General features: G+C 37.3%; 1 protein-coding gene across 6 annotated transcripts in view; it reads right to left on the reverse strand.

Moving 5' to 3' along the window:
* The window catches only part of DGKB (diacylglycerol kinase beta), a 704,177-nt gene that overhangs the window by 546,568 nt on the left and 133,512 nt on the right, over window positions 1-24,097 (reverse strand). For 3 of the 6 annotated variants that reach the window (XM_027102572.1, XM_027102574.1, XM_027102573.1), the window contains exons 2-3: window positions 5,280-5,356; window positions 1,392-1,412 (exon numbers count right to left, since the gene is read on the reverse strand). In XM_027102572.1, the coding sequence (XP_026958373.1) occupies window positions 1,392-1,412; window positions 5,280-5,356 (98 nt within the window). The remainder of the gene's footprint in view (window positions 1-1,391; window positions 1,413-5,279; window positions 5,357-24,097) is intronic. The other 3 variants (XM_027102569.1, XM_027102571.1, XM_027102570.1) reach the window with 1 other exon arrangement.

Raw genomic sequence — 24,097 nt, forward strand, 5'->3', positions numbered from 1 at the left:
CTCAGCCTTAGGCCAAGAATCATCTAATGACAGGAAATGTAAAAAGAAAACCCTACACTCACAGAACACTGATAAACAAAGAACACACACAGAGTAATAAGTATGCATGCCCTCATTCTTTTTCCTTTTGGCTACCCTCAGCTTTCCGCATTCTTTCTACTCTGCAACTGAAATTGCTTCCCTACTAAACAACTGCATATGGAACAAAGGCTGGGCCAGGAAAAGGAAGGAAGAAGCTCATTCTACTGACCCCACGAAAAGACGCTCATTTGCCACCAGTTTTCAAACAGCCTGGAGCAGGGATGAAGGTTGTGCAGAATGGTGTGTTTGTTGAGTAAGGTGTTCAACAAATGCCCTTTAAAAACTAGGGCCTGCTTAATAAAAGCAACTGTTTACTCTGAGGGGTTGCCTCCTAACAACATCAAGCTCATGTAGACTGTCTTTGGGGGAGCTAGTAGGTTTCCACAGAGGTCAGGGATGAGATCAGGGAAAGGCCATCCTGTGAAAGGGGCTGGTAAAAATCATCACGGTCAATGAGTTGCCATTTCAGTTGTGCTTCATCCTAGGAGACTGTAGTATGTAGGACCAGTGTCTAAGTCAGTCAAGATCATTCTGATGTAATCAATTGTACTGGGACATGTTGGGGATGAAACTGCAGTGCTTGTTGTCATTGAAACAACAGGGAAACTTGTGAACAAGAAGCAACTAGTACATAGCCAGTATTGTCCAAGGGAGACAATGTTATGGTTTTAGGCAGCTCGTGCATTTTAGTAAGATATATTCCCAGCAGGATATAAACATCTCCATTTAGAGAACTCAAAAATGTGTTGTAATTCTAGGGATCCAACAGAACTACGGACCTAAAACTTCCTTGACAAAATGGACTTTACTAGGAGAGACTGGTTGAAACAACAGATGGATTGCTCTTTTTCCCAGGAGGGCTAAAGTCAAGCGCTTTTCACTCATATTTTCTTCACAGATTCCAACAGCACTGTAGACCAATTAAAAAGTCCTTATCCATCTCACTTAAAAGCAATTATTAAATCTCCCACTGTAAAATAATAAGTTAAGACTTTCATTAAATAGATCATTTTACCAGAGCCTGATTCTATTTCGGTGAAATTAGAAAATTAAGTTCAAGAGTCTCCAAAACTGAAGCCGGCACTCTGGACCCTTTTTGATTCTACTGAGGTATCAGCTCCTCCATTTGAGTCTTTAATTTAAACAAGTATCTGTCACTTACAACTTTATAAGTATTACAGTTAATATTGTATATTATACGAATCTTATTGGCACAGAAGTATAGCTCAGTGATACGGATAAGAAATTCATAGCTCACATCAGAATAAAGAAAGAAAAGACAGATTTTAATAGAAAAGAAAATGTCTTACTTGTTTAAGAATGTCTTGTTTCTGCGCATGCAAGGAAAGAAAGAATACGTGCGTTAAGGTAAGATAATTTATACTTATCATCTCATATTGCTGATAATTTAACTAAAAAGTCAAGTTTACAGATTGATTTTAAAGCAGACCCTAGATCCATGGGTCTAAAAATGTGGTTCGAAAATAGCAGCTTCAGCATCAGCTGGGAAACTGATAAAAACAGAGAATTCTGAGCCCCATTCCAGAAACTAAGGGGAGGAGGCAACAACCTCTGTTTTAAGAAGACCCCCCAGGTGATTCTGATGCCAGCTAAAATGTGAGAATCACTGAATCAATCAATCTTAGAATGTAATAAGCAAACAGTTCTAATTGACATGAGATAAATCTAATGAATAACACATACAGTATAATTAAAACCTTCCAGAGAAGAATGTGAAAATATAACAGTATATATATATAGATAAATTCGATTATACTATTCCCCACTCCTATTTCCTTCTATTAGAATAACATACCCAGCCTCTCTCCACCCCTTTAAAGACAAATACCTTTCTATACATAAGCCACTGCTTAATTTCTTCCCATCTATTTAGATGTCAATGAAATAATTTGGTGCGGAATTTGGAATCCAGGGAAAAAATATTTATATATGCAATGCCAAACTGATTCTTTCTCATAGTATAAAATTCGACGACTCTCATGAATCAGTTACATCTGAGATGTTCTGAGTATGGTTTACTATGAACCTTCTCACAAGGACTGGATGGCCACTACAATCTACCTGTAATCATACTCTTTATATTGTCCACAGAAGATTAGGTGGAAACTAATAGGCATCTCTTACCTTGTTGGGCATGAGTCAGTAATAATTATGTGCAATGGAACAATGCTATGCTCATTACAGAAGCAATGTAATGCTTGCAATGACATGCAATGTCATTCAGTGCATGTGAAATACCTTTCCCTTCCCCTTATCCTTCTCATCTCCTCAGGTCTTCCCTCTCATTCTAATGGCCTAGCCAATTAAGTGAAGAGGAAATGTCTTAGACTGGGATCCCAGACAACCAGATTTTAACTACAGTTATTGTCACAAACCTAGATGGTTAATCTTGGGAAAGTCATTTTACATTTTTTTTTTTTTTTTTTTGCCGTACGCGGGCCTCTCACTGCTGTGGCCCCTGCCGTCGTGGAGCACAGGCTCTGGACACGCAGGCTCAGCGGCCATGGCTCACGGGCCCAGCCGCTCCACGGCATGTGGGATCTTCCCGGACCGGGGCACGAACCCGTGTCCCCTGCATCGGCAGGCGGACTCTTAACCACTGCGCCACCAGGGAAGCCCCATTTTACTTTTCTCAAGATGAGTTTCTTTACTTAAAAACTTTATAATCATATTTGTTTGGTTATCTCAACACCTTTCTCAAGTTTTTATTCTTAAAGAATCTTTAAAGCCATTGTTTAAATTTATATTTTATGAGTCTGTCATTTATTTCCTCATAGGAATTAAAAATAAATGAGTCATCCATATATTACACAGTATTTCTCCTCTATTCAAATAGACTTAAACAGGTCACATTTTCATTGGATTAAGCTTTTATACACAGAGCTTTTATAATTCAGTAGTTCAAGTGAATCATAAGAAAAATAATGCATCTACTATTTAAGCAGCTTTACTTTGTAAAGGGGAGAAGCAATTTTAAAAGATATTTAGGTTGTTTTCTCTTCGTAAATACATTTTATATGGATGATACAAGCCACCTCCATTTTAGAAAACAAAGTATTAGTCATTTACTCCAAAGCAAGACTAGATTAATCACTTTTCTTGTACAACTGAACATCAGTTAGGTAGTCACTCATCTATGCCTACTTTGGGCTCAACTTGACCAGTCAATAGAGAGTGGTAACTGCACATGTGAGTTGACAGTATGAATTATTTCCTACTATTAAAGTAACCTTTTATAAACGTGATGAAGGCATGTACTGAACAGAATCTCTAGGCTTTAAAGATTTATTTCTAAACACTGAATATTCCTAAATATTTCCTATTGGCTTTTGTAAAATACATACTAGTGTTTAAAAGACTCATAAAAACTTAAAATTTTTCTCCTGATGGGAAAATACCTATCAGCTTTAAAATCTGAGAGTGATTTCACCCCTAAATTAGAAATACTTTTGGGTCTTAATGAGATCTAACTTTTTTGTTTCTCAACTGTTCATTATTTTAATAATGCACTTCAAGAGCAGACCTGTGCACTTACGGAGAGGTATTACATTATTGAAAAGGCTGACATCATAGGTGTGTCTAACAGTGAATCTAGTAATTACCTCAATAAATCCAGTACATGGTGACTGATAATCCCCATGAAACATATAATATCAGTAAGACTAAGTCTTGAGAGTCCTTTAAATAAGAAATAATTGAAGCAAACAAGATCACATTCCAACTGAATTTATAGCCGACAGCTATCTTTAGGGGGAAAAAACTGTTTTTCTCTCTGTATGTAGATTAGATAACATGCATGTTTTCAACTATGATTGGGAAATGTAAATATTAATGAATTTTGGGGGTCTTACAGCAATTCAGTAAAGCTGTCATCTTTACCTTTCCAACCCTGCTTTCTTGGTCTTGGAGATTTTCAGTTCTACCAATTTATCTGCCAACATTCTTTCTCTCACTCTAAAGCATCTAGGAAAATGAAATGTGAGGAAAATGTAGGCCAGATGCCTGCTTTTTTCCCTCATGATATAGGCAAATGGGAGTAGCTTTAAATTGTCTATTTTCTGCATCATTTGTAGGCACTAAACATTAACTTTATTTTTTAAAAAGAAAATAAATCTTAGGTTAAAGAGCTTTAAAAAGTATAATTATGTATCAGAATGTAGACAGAATAAAACTATGGAAGGAAAAATAGTAAATATTGGAGTAAGAATAGTAAGTACTGGAAATACTAAAAGGAAATTATAAAACAATATGAACATTTTGAGGTCAGAATTTAGAGATTCGGTTTTGACTAAAATATTAGTTCTATGAATCCCAGAAAAGTTAAATATTAAGGATAGCCAAGAACTGTGCTTTTGTAAACATTCAAAACCACAATGGTAATGAAAACAAAAAACAGATCACGTTTTCATCAGCAAACAAATCTGTCTAATGAATGGCTAGATAATACATCCAGGCAAAAGAGTCTTCTACAAAGGGCAGTTTCTTTTAGCTCCCATACAACCCAACTGTCACTTGGTGAAGCTGCAAAAGAACTTACAGCAATGATGATCAAACGTTTAACATGTAACATTTCTCAGCTAACCTTGTCTTAAAGACAAGGTTATTAACAAATAATTAGGGAGGGAAAGACATTCATTCAAGCAAGGTGCTTCAAAGCAATTGACAGGACATAAAGTTTTTATAGGGAGACATTCATAAGCTTATTGGTAACAGGCTAAAACAAGATAAGGAGAAAAAATTCCTCTCTTTGTATCCAAGCCTGCTCTTTAAAGTAAGAGACCACTTATATCCATCACGGAATCTTTCTTCAGTCAGGGGAATACTGCCTGCCCCATGCCAATGTTCATTTGGAGTTAACATCTGTAGGTCATAGAGTGAGAGTCAGACACACTTTCTCTCCCGTTCTATCTAAAACTGTTTCCTGACTTTTAGGAAAAGAACCTAGCATGTATTATAAATAATCTATACACTTCCAAGCACACAATATAGAAATGTTCTTTTCATTAGAAAAATGCTTTTGGGTGAAAAAAGTAGTACACCATTTAATGTATCTTCCAGAATAGCATTTCATTATGAATTTCATTTTGTATATGAATATCTATTTCCAAGGACTCTTTATTAAGAAATCTCTCCTCCAAACATCTATATGAAACTTAAATAAAGAAAAAAGGTTTTACCCCTTCAGGATTATACTTTGCAAGCACACCATTACCATGGAATTCTTCAAGAACGTCTTTTAATTTCTTTGTAGAATCTGTAAGAAATAGAAAACACACAAATTATTTATAGATGCTACTGTGGTTATATAATACAGTCCAGAAACAAAGACTTCTTAAAATATAAATAAATATCACCAGATATTAAATTTTAAGACAAACATGCAAAATGTTCTTTACCATTTTTGAAGGGCTATCTAATTGGAAAAGGCAATCACAAAAACAGAAACAGGGGAACTCCCTGGCAGTCCAGTGGTTAGCACTCGGTGCTTTCACGGCCCGGGGCCAGGTTCAATCCCTGATCAGGGAACTAAAATCCCGCAAACTGCACTGCAGGACCAAAAAAAACCCAAACAAACAGGAAAAAGTATGTTTTGACCAAGAATGGGGACACTGCCTATGTATTATACAAACTAATGTGCAAATAAATGAATAGGTAGTACGCTTCTTCCCTGTTTCTTTTGATAACATAACTTCTAAATTAATGAAATAGTCTTAGTTTTTTAAAAAAAATAGGTATTCTTTGTTAAACTTAACAATACACAGTGCATTTTTCAAGAATCAGTCTATTAACTAATAATAGCCCTGCTGAATAAATAAGAAAAATAGAATCCATTCAGAGGCAAACTATAGATCTTAGTATTTTGCAGGCATTTTCAGAAAGAATTTTCTAAACATACATAAAGTTCAACTTATTTTATATCAATTAAGAAAAAAGTTTAGATATGTTATGAAAAGTATTTTAAATTATGTTTTGTCAAAATCTTTATAATTTTCAGGAGTTTCATCATATTAAGATGGTAACAAAAGAATCTTGAATTAATGCATGAAATAATGTCATGGAAGAACACAAATATTATGAGACTTAAAAATTATATATAAATATAATAAAATATATGTATTCAATCTACTAACATAATGTTCTCATAGTTATCAAGATATAATTTTCACTAAGAAATCTCAGAATTATATATTTAAATGAGAGGGAAACAACACCTAACAAATACTGCTGTCATTTAAATACTCAATCAGTTTAAATAACAGTGATAAAAAAAGCTTGAAATTAAAATGTGGGAAATAAAAGATTTTTAGTTTCCTATTAGGAAACAGGGCATGGATATTATTTCCTAGCATTTGAATATAATCTTTCCTGACTACCTCCTAAGACCCAGTGATTTCTGAATCATCATAAAACAAGTTCCAGTTCCCAAAACACTAATTTACAAATGAGCTTTTGAAACACTCTAAAAATTCACTCTTAGATGCCCATCAAATGCATCATGCCTGTATTTTATAAATTATACTTTCATTTGTATTTATAAATTTGTTTCTTTATACCGTAAATTCTGTTTAGTTTTGTATGTATGTGACTGTATTTTTTTATTGTGATAAAATTCACACAACATAAATTTACCACTTTAATAACCATTTTGAAGTATACAATTCAGTGGTTCATTAGTATATTCACAATGCTGTGCAACCATCACCACTATCTGTTTCCAGAACATTTTCTTCATCCCCAAAAGAAACCCCAAAACCCTGGACTTTTCATACAAATGGAATTATATAATGTATTGTCTTTGTGTTTGACTTCTTTCACTTAGCATAAACTTAATGTATGTTGTAGCATGTGTCAGTAGTTCATTCCTCTTTACAGGTAAAAAATATTCCATTTTATGAATATACCACATTTTGCTTATTCATTCACCAGCTGATGTGCATTTGAGTTGTTTCCATGAATAATGATGCTATGAACATTAGCGTATACATGTTTTTGTTCAAATATGTGCTTCAGTTCTCTTGGGTATATGCCTAAGAGGAGAATTGCTGGGTCATATGGTATTTCTATGTTTAACGTTTTGAGGAACTGCCAAACAGATTTTCACAGGGCTGTACTATTTTACATTACTATCAGCAACGTCTGAGGGTTCCAGTTTTTCTGTATCTTTGCCAATACTTGTTATTTTTTAGTTTTTTAATTAAAGCCATCCTATGGATATAAAATGGTTTTGATTTGCACTTGAGTAGTCATTTACTAATGACTAATGATCTTGAACACTTCTTCACGTGCTTATTGGCCATTGGACCATTTTTTAACTGGGTTGTTTGTCTTTTTGTTGAGATTCTCTGGGTGTGTGTGCGTCTGTGTGTGTGTGTGTGTGTGTGCGCACACTATAACGTGCTTGAAGCCCGTACAGATTCCTATATATAAATATTTTTCATTACATATCTTGCCAGCACTTTCAATACTGTGATCAAGGTTTATTTGTTATTCTGTGTCCCTTGCTAAATTGAAGGTTTCCCTATGGAAGACAATGCACATTTTCATTTTTGCACAGCATTCAATTTATTACAAAGCTGAAACAATAGAATTGCAATAAATATTGGGATTGAAATAATCACAGCTATTCCTAAAATACAACAAATTACAGTAATTGCTTTGATGTGCACCTTGGCAGAAACTTATACGACTTCAGAGACCAGGTGCTGTATTAAAAAGAGACATGAAGCTGACTCCTTACTCCCAAATCCTTCTCTGGGGATGATAAAGCACTATTCTAAGTTAGCAAAACACCTTTTACTTCCTCTTGTTTATAGATGTAGATTCAGACCCTTCTGTACGTACCTACAGAGACATACATATATAGATGTGTAAATTCTGGAATAATATATCCCAATAGACTATTTTAACCATAGCTTGGCTCCATGATAAAACTGAAGGGGAAGAAGAAAAATTTGGTTTCTTATACACAGGACTTCCACAGAACTTCACAGATACCACCTGAAGATGGGCTTTTCATTTCACATATGCATAGGAATACACAATCAGTAATCATTTATAAATGCCCTGGAGAAAGCAACAGCCTTCAAAATTATTCACGTCACTTTTTAACAGTTTACTGGTCATAGTTTACACTGGAATATTCTTAGTGGGAGACCGCTAGGAATAAATTAATGAATTAAGAGCCAAAATTTCTATTTCTGTGACTGCATTTTCCATGAGCTGAGGCTCAGTGATGATCTTGGTCTGGGACAATTTAAGAAGCTCTGATTCATATTCAGATGAATCACCATCAACTCAACTTGCTCCTTTTCCAATTCTCAAGTTCCATTTTTAACATCTTGACATCTGAAGTTTACCCACAATCCAATTCCCACTTCACAATCTAGTTTAGAACCTGGAGCCTTATCTTGCTCTTCTATTCATGTCCCAGTAAACTTTTTGGGTCCAACCTCCCTGAGACTAAAGTCTTGACTTTTCCAGCCAATCTTCTATAGATGGAGATTGTACATGGAATATCAGAGGGTTCCAGATATCTTGCCTTAGCCCTGTATTATTTAAACAGAATTCCCTTATGTAAACTGTCTACATATCTGTTTGGATTCCCAAACTGCACTGGATTGTGAAATACCTACTGCTGTGTTCTAGTATCTTTATAGGAACACCCACTTACTTATTTTGTAACTCAGTTGCTTTTCTGGATTTGTTCCTATTACCTATCAACATAAACATTCCTAACTTTTGATTATAATCAACTGCCTGTGCAAAACATTGGGCGGGAATTCCCAGCAGCCCAGTGGGTGGAACATTGTGCTTCCACTGCAAGGGGCATGGATTTGATCTTTGGTACGGGAACTAAGGTCCCACAAACCACATGGCTTGGCCAAAAAACAAAAGCAAAAGTACACCGGGGCAGCAAAGAGAAGAAAGGATGCATAACTATGTCCAACCTACCCTCTAGTACAAGACATACCAAGGAAGTGACACCTAGATGAATAGACAGTAGTTGAGTGAAAGACATAGTTCCAGTCATATTTGAGCTAATATTGGAACTTCAAGTATGAGAGCACAGAGACAGATTCTGGGCTGAGAAATCCAAGCACGAAGCCAGACAGGCAGGCAGCTGTGAACTGGGAGATCAATTCACTGCTAATACGTATTTGTAATGGGACAAAGGTCCGGCTTCCAAAAAAGATTGGCAACTGAAATGCCAGGCAGCCAGGTTAAAATAGCTGCTTTAACCCTTGGGATAAGGGATTAGGACAGATGCTCAGCACAAACTATTGGGTCTCCTAGAAAGCAAAGGAGGATCATGATGAGGCAATTCTGAAATAGAGGGCTAATTCCAGAGTCAACAATGCTTGCCTTGGCTACTAGGGCAGAAAACTTAGAGAAGAACACTGGATACCAATGGCTGCCTTCTGACTAGCATAACCATCTTACGAGGAAGTAACTTAATGTTATTAACCACAACAAAGAGAACAGGGTCATTTTAGGTTGTCTTTTCCATCACTCTCAGCATCATCTAAAAAGTAAGGTGGTAGTAAGCCCAAAAGCAGGAGTAATTCTGTTGAGCAAACACTTTTGATATATGCTGAAATGGAGGAAATCTACCTGGGGATTGAGAGGGGAGATTCTGGCTTGTCGTTCTAGCACCTGCTCTAGTGCATGAGTCGTCCCAGAGGTCCTCTGAAGTACTCGCTCCCTGTGAATCCTCTCATGTCTGGCTGAGTCACATAATATCCAATGCCATGAGAGTTAAAGTAGCTACGTTTCAGAAATGTTCAGTTAGGAATATTCTGAATGTGTACATGATTTTCAAGGAAAATTTAAATCCTTTCATATAATTCTGACATAAAAATAAATTGAAAAGTGTATTTGGCAATGATTAGAAAATAGAAGAATCAAGCTAATGGGTCCCAAAAAATCTACATAAAAAAACAGAACACTTTTAGTTTCCTTCCTATCTCTTTAGGTGTCTGTTGCGTCTTGAATAAGCTTCCCTTGTGATTTTACTGCCTCTTTGCTTCTTTATTCCAAAAAACTCAACATGTGTTTGTCAGATTAATTGAAAAGGCCCCATGGAGTAATGGAAAGATGTAAAGCCAGATAAATTTGGATCTGAGTCTTGGCTCCAGAACTCTTGGCTGAATGTCCCTGGGCATATATTTAACCTCTCTGTGGCTCAGTTTTCTAATACTTGAAACTGGAATAATGATACAGACCTTGAAATACTGTGTCTAGCAAAGTGTCTAGTGCCCAGTAGATGCCTGTTCCTTTGTTCCATCCTAAACAGACTTCAAACACATCATCATCATTCAATATTTCCTTTTGTCTTTGAATTGAAGCACAATTGGCATCATAGATGTCTCAAAATGTGATCCAAACGTACCTACAGATATTTATTTTCTGTGCCTTCCATATTTACAATTCAATATATAGACATCCAATTCCCACGGTATCTCATGATTCCAGAGTCCTTCCTTTTCTCATTATGTTCTTTTTGCCCAGCATTCCCTTCAATGTCAAATGAAGTTCAAGCATAATATATGCCATAGTTTACCTGCCACCTTGTCTGCAAAACTTCTCAGGGCCGCCTTCAACTACAGCAGACAGCAATTTGCCCTGTGTGGAACTCCTCATAATAATTCTCTTAGAATCTATACTCGATTTATGCATTGAGTACTGTTAACACTATGAATTAAAGTTTGCGTGTGTAGAGTGTTTTGGAGATTGCAAAGTGTTTGATCTTCTTATGTCATTTAAAACTCAAAATTGGGCTTCCCTGGTGGCGCAGTGGCTGAGAGTCTGCCTGCCGATGCAGGGGACACGGGTTCGTGCCCCAGTCCGGGAGGATCCCACATGCCGCGGAGCGGCTGGGCCCGTGAGCCATGGCCGCTGAGCCTGTGCGTCCGGAGCCTGTGCTCCACAACGGGAGAGGCCACAACAGTAAGAGGCCCACGTACCACAAAAAAAAAAAAAAAAAAAAATAGAAAGAAAACTCAAAATTACCTTATGACTTCATCAAACTTTCTCCCCATTTAAAACATAAAATCAAGGTTAAAGAAGTCATTATTTATTCAAAAATCACACAGATAAGAGATTAAGGTACTGATCCAAATTCTTGTATATGACATAAATCTGGTCTCTTTATATTAGAAAAAGAACGAATAGAATTTTCCATTACAGCCAAGTCTTCTTCTTTGGAGTCCATGACTTTTGTTAAGTTAGTCCAGAGAATTTTATCACTTATTTTTCTAGTACATGGAAATATTCTCTTGCTTTTTTACCGACTTAAATTAACAGATGAAGGATATATCTTCTATGTATACAAGAAATATAACAGGAGGGGTCAAGATAGTGGAGAGAAAGATTCTGAGCTCATCGCCTCCCATGGGCACAGCAAAATTACAACTATTTACAGAGCAACTATAATGCGAATGACCTGAAGAATAGCAGAAAAGATCTTCTACAACTAAAGATATAAAGAAGGAACCACAAAACTGTGGGAGGGATGGAAATGTGGTATAGTCAAGAACAACAAACTGGAAGGCAATCACAATTGCAGAGGTTCCTCCCAAGGAGTGAGGGGTCCCACAACAAGCTCCCCAGCCCGAGAGCCCTGCAGCAGAAAGCCGAACATCTGGCTTTGAAGGCTAGAGGGACTGGCATTCAGGAGAACAGAAGGGCTTTAGGAAACACAGACGCTGCTCTTAAAGGGCAAAAGCAAAATCTTCACATGCTCTGAGACCAAGGGCAGAGGCAGTAATTTGAGAGGAGCCTGGATCGGACCCATCTACTGATCCTGAAGAGACTTTTGGAAAGGCAAGTCCCCAGTGTCTCACCCTGGGGACACATGATGGTGGCAGCCAGTAGTTTTAACACCCAAATAACAGTCATAGCCACTGTGAGATTATTCTATTCCAATGGTTAACAACAAGACTATCAGACTTATAAAATTAATTTGTCATTTTTAAAAATAACAAGTTTTTAAAGAACTGACTGTAGATTAATAATCTTGTCCTTTTTTTTTTTTTTTTTATTGGTTTGGGTTCAGCACGCCTCTCACTGTTGTGGCCTCTCCCATTGCGGAGCGCAGGCTCCGGACGCGCAGGCCCAGCAGCCATGGCTCACACGCCCAGCCGCTCCGTGGCATGTGGGATCTTCCCGGACCGGGGCACGAACCTGCGTCCCCTGCATCGGCAGGCGGACTCTCAACCACTGCGCCACAAGGGAAGCCCAATAATCTTGTTCTTTATCTGCCAAAGTAAACAGTGCCATGGGTCCCTGTTTCAGTGAGGACATCGGGTTTCCAGGGAAAACTGAGAGCTTTGACAACTTGAGAGAGGCTACCAATGCCTTTAATCTTCATGTTACACGGGACCATGGAAAAGTCATCTTTTACTTCTCTTAACTGGAAAAGTCATCTTTTACTTCTCTTAACTGAGTGATTTCAAAAGTTTCCATCAAAATCTAGACTCCCTAGCAGAGACTTTTTTCCCCTTATCACAAAGGATATTTGTGGCCTAGAAATCTTTCCTGTGCCCAGTCAGAAGCACCTTTGCAGTGGCTGTTTTAACCCTGTAGTAATAGGGTTGTGTTAGCTGCAACTGTTTTAAAGAAGAGACTTTTCTAATATAAATATTGAACTAGCATTCATGTGCATAATATATGAGCACAGATCTTCCTCAACTTACGATGGGGTAACGTCCTAATAAACCCAACATAAGCTGAAAATACCATAACTCAAAAACGCATTGAAGGGCTTCCCTGGTGGCGCAGTGGTTGAGAGTCTGCCTGCCGATGCAGGGGACACGGGTTCGTGCCCCGGTGCGGGAAGATTCCACATGCCACGGAGCGGCTGGGCCCGTGAGCCGTGGCCGCTGAGCCTGCGTGTCCGGAGCCTGTGCTCTGCAACGGGAGAGGCCACAACAGTGAGAGGCCCGCGAACCGCAAAAAACAAACAAACAAACGCATTGAATACACCCAACCTAGCCAACATCATAGCACAGCATAGCCTAATGAAGATGTGCTCATAACATTTACATTAACGTATGACTGGGCAAAATCATCAAACGCAAAAACAATTTTATAGTAAAGTACTGAATATCTCATGTAATTTATTGAATATTTACCGAAAGTGAAAAAGAGAATGGTTGTATGCGTAGAGAATGGTTCTAAGTACATGGGTTGTTAACCCTTGCAATCCCATGGCTGACTGAGAGCTACAGCTTACTGCTGCTACCTGGCATCATGAGAGAGTAATGTACTACATATGGCTGGCCTGGAAAGAGATCAAAATCTAAAATTCAAAGTACAGTTTCTATTGAAAATATATTTCTTTTGCACCACCATAAAGTCAAAAAATCATTAAATTAACCCATCGTAAGTTGAGGACCATCTGTAAATGATACAAAATTAAATTTGATAATTAACATTTCCCTTAGCTATATATAGTACTTAAAATTAGCAAAAGAGCTTTATCTTTGTCTAACCAAAACAGTTGTGTTTTTAAACCAGAGGTACTCAAACCTGGATCCATCTTACGATCACCTGAGTGATTTTTAAAATACACTGATGCCTGGGCCCAAAACACAGTGATACAGATTGCATTGGTCTGGGGTGGATCTCAGACATAAGGATTTTTAAAAAGCTCCTCACATGATTCTCATATTCAGGTAAGGTTGAATTAACCATTGCTCTGATTCTTAAAAAAGATACACAAAGAAACTGAGAGTTAATCAGCAAATTTTTCCTGCTACATTTTCCTATATATGTATATATATTTTGTCTGGTTGTTGCTCAGTGGGCTTCTATCAGGGAAACAAAAACTTATTAGAACATTTTATATAAAAATTTTTCTACTCTCACTCCGGTCACAATGGCAAAAAATAGTATTTTGAAATTCCAGAAGTTGACATTGCTATTAATGCAATTCCTCAGGTGATACAGAAGATGCTCTACTTAATTTGTAGTCAGCAGCAGAAAAGAAACACCTATAGCAGTATAGAATAAAACATTTGGAGAACTAGTCATCAAGAGACAGAAGTTCACATCTACTTGCGTGAAAATTTTAATAAAACTACCAAGAGACTGAAAAAAGAAGTAACTATTGTTAAAAAATAGTCACACTGTAGCACTTTATATGCTAGTTGAAATCTATACACTTGGATTTTAAAATACACCCTAGGAAGAATATTCTAATGATACAACTACACTAGGAAAAGATGTAAAATAAGCTCTTAAGGTGTCCTTAGTATAAGTTTCCTCTCCACGTGTTCTTGCAAGTTCTTGGGATCATTGTTAACTTGAAAAGACAACGGCCATAATATCTTCCAGAAAAGGGCTATACACATTGCAGTAGCTAGCTACGTCTATTTACCTGGAAAGACAACTATTTAACTCCAGAATAACTTGATCTGAGACCATGAAGAAAATCTCCTGTCTCCTTTTAATATCATTATTTGCTGATAATACTCTTAAACGACTAGTCCTTAAAACACTTTTATGCGTTTGCTATTATTTTTTCCCTTCTTCATCTACCTATGCTTAACCTTTTGATGTGTGCATCTACTGCAATGCCTTGGACAAAATATCTGTAGGAGTGAATCTTAGATAAACAAGATATCTGAGAATTTTGTTAATAAACCTAAGCCAGCTGGACACTGTCCTAAGAACCCGTGAAATAATTTATATTACATGCATATAGTAATGTATAGGAAATTCACCAGGAAAATATATGCTCTCATTTGAGCCAATCATCTATACAATAACAAAAAGTTGATACGGAAAACAATTTTAATTAAGAATTTTAGGACTTGCCCGATGGTGCAGGGGTTAAGAATCCGCCTGTCAATGCAGGGGACACGGGTTCAAGCCCTGGTCCGGGAAGATCCCACATGCCACTGAGCAACTAAGCCCGAGCGCCACAACTACTGAGCCTGCGCTCTAGAGCCCGCGAGCCACAACTACTGAGCCTCTGTGCAACAACTACTGAAGCCCGTGCACCTAGAGCCCATGCTCCACAACAAGAGAAGCCTCCGCAATGAGAAGTCCGTGCACTGCAATGAAGAGTAGCCCCCTCTCGCTGCAACTAGAGAAAGCCCGCACGCAGCAACAAAGACCCAATGCAGCCAAAAATAAATAAAATAATTAATTAATTAATTAAAAAAGAATTTTAATTGGTGCTGAATTGCCTGGTTAGATTCAGTGGAGTGCTGGCAAATGTTTAACAACTGCTGAGGGTACAGAGTGCTGACTTGAAATGTTTGCTGATTTAGCTCTTATAAATATTCCCATCATGGCCATTTCAAGCCTTCAGTATGACATCGTGAATGTGGAGTTGGGAAGAGACGATAACATTGGACTCGTATGAGCAGTAGTTAATGAACTCATAAACATAAAATTTTATATACTCTAGGGAGAAAGAACAAGTCTTTCAAAACAAATAAAGATAAAGGGCATAAACAAAAGCCCCAGCTGCAAGTGTGCAATTATTCTCTCAAATATTTGAGAGGCATACATTGAGTTTAAAACAAGTATTATTCTAAGTACCTGGAATATATTATTGCACAAAACCAAAAATATTCTGGCTCACATGGTTTATAGTCTAGTGCAAGAAGATAGAAAATAAACATAATACATAAATGTTAAAAGATTTCAACTATTATGGAAAAATAGTACAAGGTAAAAGGGATCATCAGCTTGCAGGACAGTTTGTGATTTTAAACAAGTTTAGAGTAGACTTTTGTGAAAAGGCGAGACTTGGGCAAAACACTGAATCTAACTTATGTTTTAAAGGAAGCACTCTGTTCACACAAAGCTAATGAAATCTGAATAAGCTTTGTGCATTATACCAGTGTTTTGATAGAATTTTATAAACCATATTTATGTAAGATATAACCATCTGCAGCTGGTACATGGGGCCTCCTGTACATATTTTTTGGTAAGTTTCTGTGAATCTATCATTCCTTCAAAATATTTTTTTAAAGGAGTACTCTACTGTATTGAATATAGACTGCAGAAGACAAGGATAAAAGCAGGAAAATAATTATGGAATTACTATATTAATCCAGTCTAGAGATATGACTGTGCTTGAAGGTATTAGTGATGGAGCAGATTATTTTTTATTATTATTATTAATTGTTATTTATTTATTTTTGGCTGCGTTGGGTCTTCATTGCTGTGCACGGGCATTCTCTAGTTGCAGCGAGCAGGGGCTACTCTTCATTGTGGTGCGCGGGCTTCTCATTGAGGAGGCTTCTCTTGTTGAGGAGCATGGGCTCTGGGCTCACAGGTTTCAGTAGTTGCAGCCTGCGGGCTCAGTAGTTGTGGCTCGTGGGCTCTGAGCTCAGGCTCAGTAGTTGTGGCTCACGGGCTTAGTTGCTCCACAGCATGTGGGATCTTCCCAGACCAAGGATCAAACCCATGTCCCCTGCATTGGCAGGCAGATTCTTAACCACTGTGCCACCAGGGAAGTCCTCTTTTTCTTTTTTTTTAAATTTTTTTTTTTTTATTTTGACAGATTATTTTGAAAGCAGAGCCAAAAGGGTTTCCTGATGGATTGGATATGGGTTGTGAAAGTGAAGAGTCAAGAGGATCCCAAGGTTTTATGTTTGAAGAACTGGATAAAGAGGAATGGGGAACACTACAGAGGGAGCAGGCTTGGGATGGAGAGTTCTCAACTCTAGTTTTAGGGATTTTACAATCGAGAAATCTATTAGACATCCAAGTGAAGCAATCAAAGAAGCAATTATACATAAGTGTGGAATTCAGAAGAGGGTCTGAGCTAAAAAACTAACTTTGAGTGTTATTTATATAAATGATGTTTAAATCCAGAGCTGGATGATACCACATAGAGAATAAATGTAGAAAAGATACCAAGGACTGAGACATGGAACACTCTGAATTTCAGACATCAGGAAAAGAAGGGGAACATGCAAGGAGACGAAGAATGAGTATCGAGTGAAATAGCAAGAAAACCAGGAGAAGCAAGTGGCATGAATTCAGTGTCACATAATGTCAAGTAAGATGAGGGGCAGAAACTGATCACTGGATTTAGCAAGAAGAAAGTCATTCGTGTCCTGTCAAGAACTGTTTCAGTTTAGTGCTGAGACAAAAGCTCTATCACAGTGAGCTAAGAGAAAATAAGATGGGAGGGGTGGGAGGCAGCAAACAGAGGCAACTCATTCAAAAAGATCTGCTACAAATGGAAGCGAAGAATTTGGAGCAGTAGCTGGACTGCAGGAAGTGGACTCAAGATAATTCTTTAAGAGGAAAAAAAAGAAAACAGCATGCTGATAGAAATGATCCAGTAGACCGGGAACAATTGAAAATGAAGGGAAAAGAAGGGAAAGCCACTAAAATGGTGTCCGTAAGTGGATAAGAAAGAACACAATCTCATTCACAGCAGGAAGTCAGAAGGTCTGGCTTAGGGTGCGGGGCATGGACAGTTTACCTAAGTGAGATGGGACAATATATGGATTCATGTGATGCGGGAGATAGATGTCCAGTTGGTGTGTGTAAAGTTTTCCTCTGATTACTTTAGTCAATGGAGGAGAAAGAAAGGCCATGAGCTGAGCAAAGAGGACAAAGGAAAAGATGGTGATTTGAGGAGAGGCGTGAGGTGTTGAAAAGACAGCGGAAGTGAATGGACAAGGGAAATGGGGCATGACTGTCAGGCCACACGGAAGGCTAGTCAGCTATAAAATAGGGGGAGAGTTAAAATTAACTAGGGTTGTGGTTTGTCCATCCAAGTGCTATGGAGTGAGAGGGGCAAGAGAGTTACGGGGGGAAACAAGGAGACTATTTCAATGACTTCTCATGGGGCACTGCCCTCGGGTGTTAGATCATTACTTCAACTCAGGAAGAGTCCCCTGTGACTCCTCTGGTCATCCTCTTCAGTCTGAGAGAAAAATTTGGGGCAGTTACTGTGCTTTTCAGAGCTCTATGCCCTTTACTCAGACGCCAACCTGCTTTGTACCAGCCATAATGGGATATGAAAGAGAGAAATTGGTACTTCAGGTTATTTTCTATGTGTGTTTCCCCAGAGCTAACACTACCTCGGTGGTTCTTGTCTTTCTTTTTGTCCCCTTTCCTTCAATTTTTCTCCATTCTCTTAAGTGGCCAATTATGCTTGGACACATAACATTCTGTTTAATAACTGTCTTTTCAGCCTTCCCCCTTGTCCAGAGGATAAAATAGAAAGCTCAAGTAGTTAAGGTCTACGTAGACCCATCATTGTTAGTAATGAAAAGGGTTATTTCTCTAGAGAGGCATAAGCCTCTTGTCCCTTTTTCCACCACCCCTGCTCTTCCCTTCCTTTCCGACGACTCTACCCATGCCAGCACACACTCACTCCGTTCATTTTGGAGAGGCTGAAAAATAACAGGAAGATAACTGACACTTTCTGTTCCTTGACAACACTTTATAACTTGTATGGTTGAAGTTACATATTTTTTCCCCACTCCTTGAACTTAAAGTCTGCTCTTTTATTCCCTATATTTTTTTCTTTCTTTTTAAAAGTTATTTTGAGTCATTTATTAGATTCAGTGAGGGTAGGCTTTACAAATTGAATTCACTGTATTTTTCCAGAGAGATAGACTAGATTTATATATATATGTATATATATATATATATATATATAGTTGCAAGAAATGATCATGCAGTATTGTTCAAGTCGTTCCTTCACAAATATGATGTGGCATCTTCAAACTAATGAGCTCATTTTCAACTAAATATCAAGATGTTTAGATTCGCTAGTGCTAATTAACCACCATTCACTATTTGTGATGACAATGTTGCTATTAGTAAATGGGGATGATAATAATAATATCTTCCTTGTGCTTCTGCTGAGATTAGTACCTGGTGCGCATTAAGTATTATTATATTAACTGTGAGCCCTTATCCGCATTTCTGCTGTCAGATTTATACTGAGCTCTGGGAAATTTTTTTTAACCATAAACTTAATTTCAGATTATTATCAATTTTCATTTACTTTTGCATTTTCACTAGATGCTTTAAACTTCCTATCTGCAACAACAACCAAGATACAATGTAAAATGATTTCAATTAAAGTTATATTTAAATTATCAATTTTGACCTTGTTATGGAAAATTCACTTTGATAGGCAATAGCATTAAGTGCAGTCATTATATGTTTCAATCAAAATATTTAATGAAATGCAACTATGAGTTACAATTTTAAATCTGTACACCATTAAAAATCTTGAAACCCACACTAGTTCAGAAGATGAAAGTTTTGTTTTACTTTTAAAGTTCTTTTGTGAGTTGCAAAACATTTACTGAGGAATCAGACATTCTGGAAACAATAGTATATTCTGTAGTCGTAATGATAATAATATTCCGTTTTAAGACAATACAAAATTACCAACATTTCTAAGTAGTTTCTGACCATAAAAATTGGCAGCTCTCTGTACATTTACCAACAAACACAATATTATGGAACCTGGAAAAATAGAAAACTAGCTACTTTGCTGGCATACATATTTCAAAGAATATAATTTGTTCACATAGATATTTTAAAGAACGTAAAACTCCAAAAGACTGTCCCCAAGTTTTAAATTCAAAATAGAACTCAAGGAAAAGGAGCATATTTATCTTGTGGCTTTCTGTACCCACACTCATCCATACCATGCCTCTGGAGGCTGTGAAAGCTTTAATGTGAAAAGGCGGGATGTAACTATACATGGAATTATTCTAGACCCTGGTTCTCAGATGATCTGTAGGACAGTCCTCTCATAAAACAGATCTCGATTTTGTCCCTCTAACACTGAGAGATTAGAAGACACAATATTTTGGGACTCTTCCAGCCACAACAGTCTATGATTCGTAATTTAAAACATCTCCAGATACCCTAGAAGGATACTCAGCTCCACACCCCCTAAATATCCCCCCTCCTAAATATTCCCATCTCTAATTCTTACTTCTCTTAAGTCTTATCCAACTTTCGAACAGAAAGTTCAGATTGAGGAATCTGGAGATGTCTAATCCCACTACCAGATAAACTGAAAACAGGAGAAAGCAGCAAGAATTCCAGTTCAGAAAGGAATATGTTTTTCTGGCATGACAAATTCTCCAGGACATTAGAACCTCTAATAATATTAGTACTGGTATTATCATCGAGAAATGTATTTAGAATTATACTTACTACTTTGAAAAGTGATTGGCTTTAAGTTCCCTTCAGTTGACAACTTTAAGCTGAGGAATTTACCTACCATGACACAATCCATCTTTATATGTTTACACGTTATCGATCAGAGAGCAGACTGAAGATGAAACACTGTGTTTGGATACTGTCGCTTGGTTTTCTGAATATCCCTATCAGGCAGTGTTCAGAAAGGAAATTTATGGTGGTGGTGGGTTTTTTAATGGTATCTCTCACAGTCTACATCTTACATTGGTATATTTGCTATAATGCTTCCAAGAAACTTTGCCATAATTTGTGATCAAATTTTTAAAAAATGTTAATACGCTAATAAATGAGCTGGCTATTCTAAGTGAGAGGATTTCTGATGCAATTTAGCTATATTCCAGCCATTTACCTATTAGGATAAAGGCTTCTCCCACATTGTTTAAATATTTCTGGAGATCTAAAAAAAGAAGGAAATGATTAATGGTGATAATTTTGTAAAGGAATTTAGTTACAGAGCACTCAGAGATGGTTTAAGGACTGTGTACCATGGCACAAGTTACGAATCAGAAATGAGAAGATGAATGAGGCTGTAGCAGCCTCCCAGCCTCCCAGGGAACTGCAGGAATCCACTGATCGATGTGCTTCTATCTACTACAGAGAAAATTCTCGGTCATTTTGGGGGAGAAAAAAAAATACCTGCCAGGAACACAAAGGCTGCTGAAAGTAAGCTAACACTGTTTGTAAGTTTCTTAGGCTGCTGTAAAAAATTACCACAAACTTGGTGCCTTGAAACAACAGAAATTTATTTTCTCATAGTTCGGGAGGCCAGAGATCTGATATTAGGTAACTGCAAGGATGGTTCCTTCTGGAGGCTTTGAGGAAGAATCTGTCTGATGCCTCTCCCTTAGCTTCCAGGGGCTGCTGAAAATCCTTGGCAATCTTGGCCTTGTTGACCGATCACATTGATGTCTGTCCCTGTCGGAACACAGTCTTCTCCATTTCTCTGTGTCTTCTTCTCTTCTGCCTTTTATTTACTTATTTATTTATTTTTTAAATAGATCTTTATTGGAGTATAATTGCTTCACAATACTGTGTTAGTTTCTGTTTCACAACAAAGCGAATCAGCCATATGCACACACATGTCCCCATATCCCCTCCCTCTTGAGCCTCCCTCCCATCCTCCCTATCCGAGCCACATACGTCATCGCAAAGCACCGAGCCCATCTCCCTATGCTATGCTGCTGCTTTCAACTAGCCAACTGTTTTACATTCGGTAGTATACACAGGTTGATGCTACTCTCACTTCTCCCCAAATTTGCCCTCCCACCCCATGTCCTCAAGTCCATTTTCCATGTCTACCTCTTTATTCCTGCCCTGCAACTAGGTTCATCAAAAACATTTTTTCTTTTTTTTTTTTAAGATTCCATATATATGTGTTAGCATATGGTATTTGTTTTTCTTTCTGACTTACTTCACTCTGTATGACAGGCTCAAGGTCCATCTCACTTCAAGTAACTCAATTTTGTTTCTTTTTATGGCTGAGTAATATTCCAATGCACATATGTGCCACATCTTCTTTATCCATTCATCTGTCGATGGACACTTAGGATGCTTCCATGCCATGGCTATTGTAAATAGTGCTGCAATGAACATTGCGGTATATGACACTTTTTGAATTATGGTTTTCTTAGGGTATATGCCCAGTAGTGGGATTGCTGGTTCATATGGTAGTTCTACTTTTTAGTTTTTTAAGGAACCTCTATACTGTTCTCCATAATGGCTGTATCAATTTACATTTCAACCAACAGTACAAGAGGGTTCCCTTTTCACCGCTCCCTCTCCAGCATTTATTGTTTCTAGCTTTTTTGATAATGGCCATTCTGACCGGCATAAGGTGATACCTCATTGTAGTTTTGATTTGCATTTCTCTAATAATTAGTGATGTTGACCATCCTTTTATGTGTTTGTGTGCAATCTGTATATCTTTTTTGAAGAAATGTCTGTTTAGGTCTTCCACACATTTTTGGATTGGGTTGTTTGTTTTTTTGATATTGAGCTCCATGAGCTGTTTGTATATTCTGGAGATTAATCCTTTGTCTGTTGGTTCATTTGCAAATATTTTCTCCCATTCTGAGGGTTGTCTTTTCGTCTTGTTTATGGTTTCCTTTGTTTGCAAAAGCTTTTAAGTTTCATTAGGTCCCACTTGTTTATTTTTTTAAATTTCCATTACTCTAGGAGGGGGATCCAAAAGATTTTGCTGTGGTTTATGTCAAAGAGTGTTTTCCCTATGTTTTCCTGTAAGAGTTTTATAGTGTCTGGTCTTACACTTAAGTCTTTAATCCATGTGGAGTTTCATTTTGTGTTAAATGTTAGGTAGTGTTCTAATTTCATTCTTTTATATGTAGCTGTCCAGTTTTCCCAACACCACTTATTGAAGAGGCTGTCTTTTCTCCACTGTATATTGTTGCCTCCTTTGTCATAAATTAGGTGCCCATAAGAATGAGGGTTTATCTCTGGGCATTCTATCCTTTACCACTGATCTATATTTCTGTTTTCGTGTCAGTACCATACTGTCTTGATTACTGTAGCTTTGTGGTATAGTTTGAACTCAGGGAGCCTGAATCCTCAAACTCCATTTTTCTTTCTCAAGATTGCTTTGGCTATTCGGGGTCTTTTGTGTTTCCATACAAATTGTAAAATTTTTTGTCCTAATTCTGTGAAGAATGCCATTGGTATTTTGATACGGATTGCACTGAATGTGTAGATTGCTTTGGGTAGTATAGCCATTATCACAATATTGATTCTTCCAATCCAACAACATGGTATACTTCTCCATCTGTTTATGTCATCTTTGATTTATTTCATCAGTGTTTTATAGTTTTCTGAATACAAATCTTTAGCCTCCTTAGGCAGTTTTATTCCTAGGTATTTTATTCTTTTTGTTGCAGTGTAAATGGGAGCGTTTCCTTAATTTCTCTTTCTGATTTGTCCTTGTTGGTGTATAGGAATGCCAGAAAATTCTGTGGATTAATTTTGTAACCTGCAACCTTACCAAATTCATTGCTTAGTTCTACTAGTTCTCTGGTGGCATCTCTGGATCTTCTGTGTATGGTATCACGTCATGGGCAAACAGTGACAGTTTTACTTCTTCTTTTCCAATTTGTATTCCTTTTATTTCTTTTTCATCTCTGATTGCCGTGGCTAGGACTTACAAAACTATGTTAAATAAGAGTGGCGAGAGTGGACATCCTTGTCTTGTTCCTGATATTAGTGGAAATGCTTTCACTTTTTCACCATTGAGTATGATACTTGCTGTGGGTTTGTCATATATGGCCATTATTATGTTGAGGTAGGTTCCCTCTATGTCCACTTGCTGGAGAGTTTTTATCATAAATGGGTGTTGAATTCTGTCAAAAGATTTTTCTGCATCTATTGAGATTATCATATGGTTTTTATTCCTTAATTTGTTAATGTGGTGTATCACATTGATTGATTTGCGTATATTGAAGAATCCTTGTATCCCTGGGATAAATCCCACTTGATCATGGTATACGATCCTTTTAATGTTCTGTCAGATTCTGTTTGCTAGTATTTTGTTTCAGATTTTTGCATCTATGTTCATCAGTGATATTGGTCTATAATTTTTTGTGTGTGTGATACCTTTTTCTAGTTTTGGTATTAGGGTAATGGTGGCTTCATAGAACAAATCTGGGAGTGTTTCTCCCTCTGCAATTTTTTGGAAGAGTTTGAGAAGGATCAGTGTTAGCTCTTCTCTAAATGTTTGATAGAATTCACCTGTGAAGCCATCTGGTCCTGGACTTCTATTTGTTGGAAGATTGTTAAT

The sequence above is a fragment of the Aethalodelphis obliquidens genome, unplaced genomic scaffold (assembly GCF_003676395.1).
Source record: "Aethalodelphis obliquidens isolate GAN/ISIS:26980383/991018 unplaced genomic scaffold, ASM367639v1 scaffold5, whole genome shotgun sequence".
NCBI lineage: Eukaryota > Metazoa > Chordata > Mammalia > Artiodactyla > Delphinidae > Aethalodelphis > Aethalodelphis obliquidens.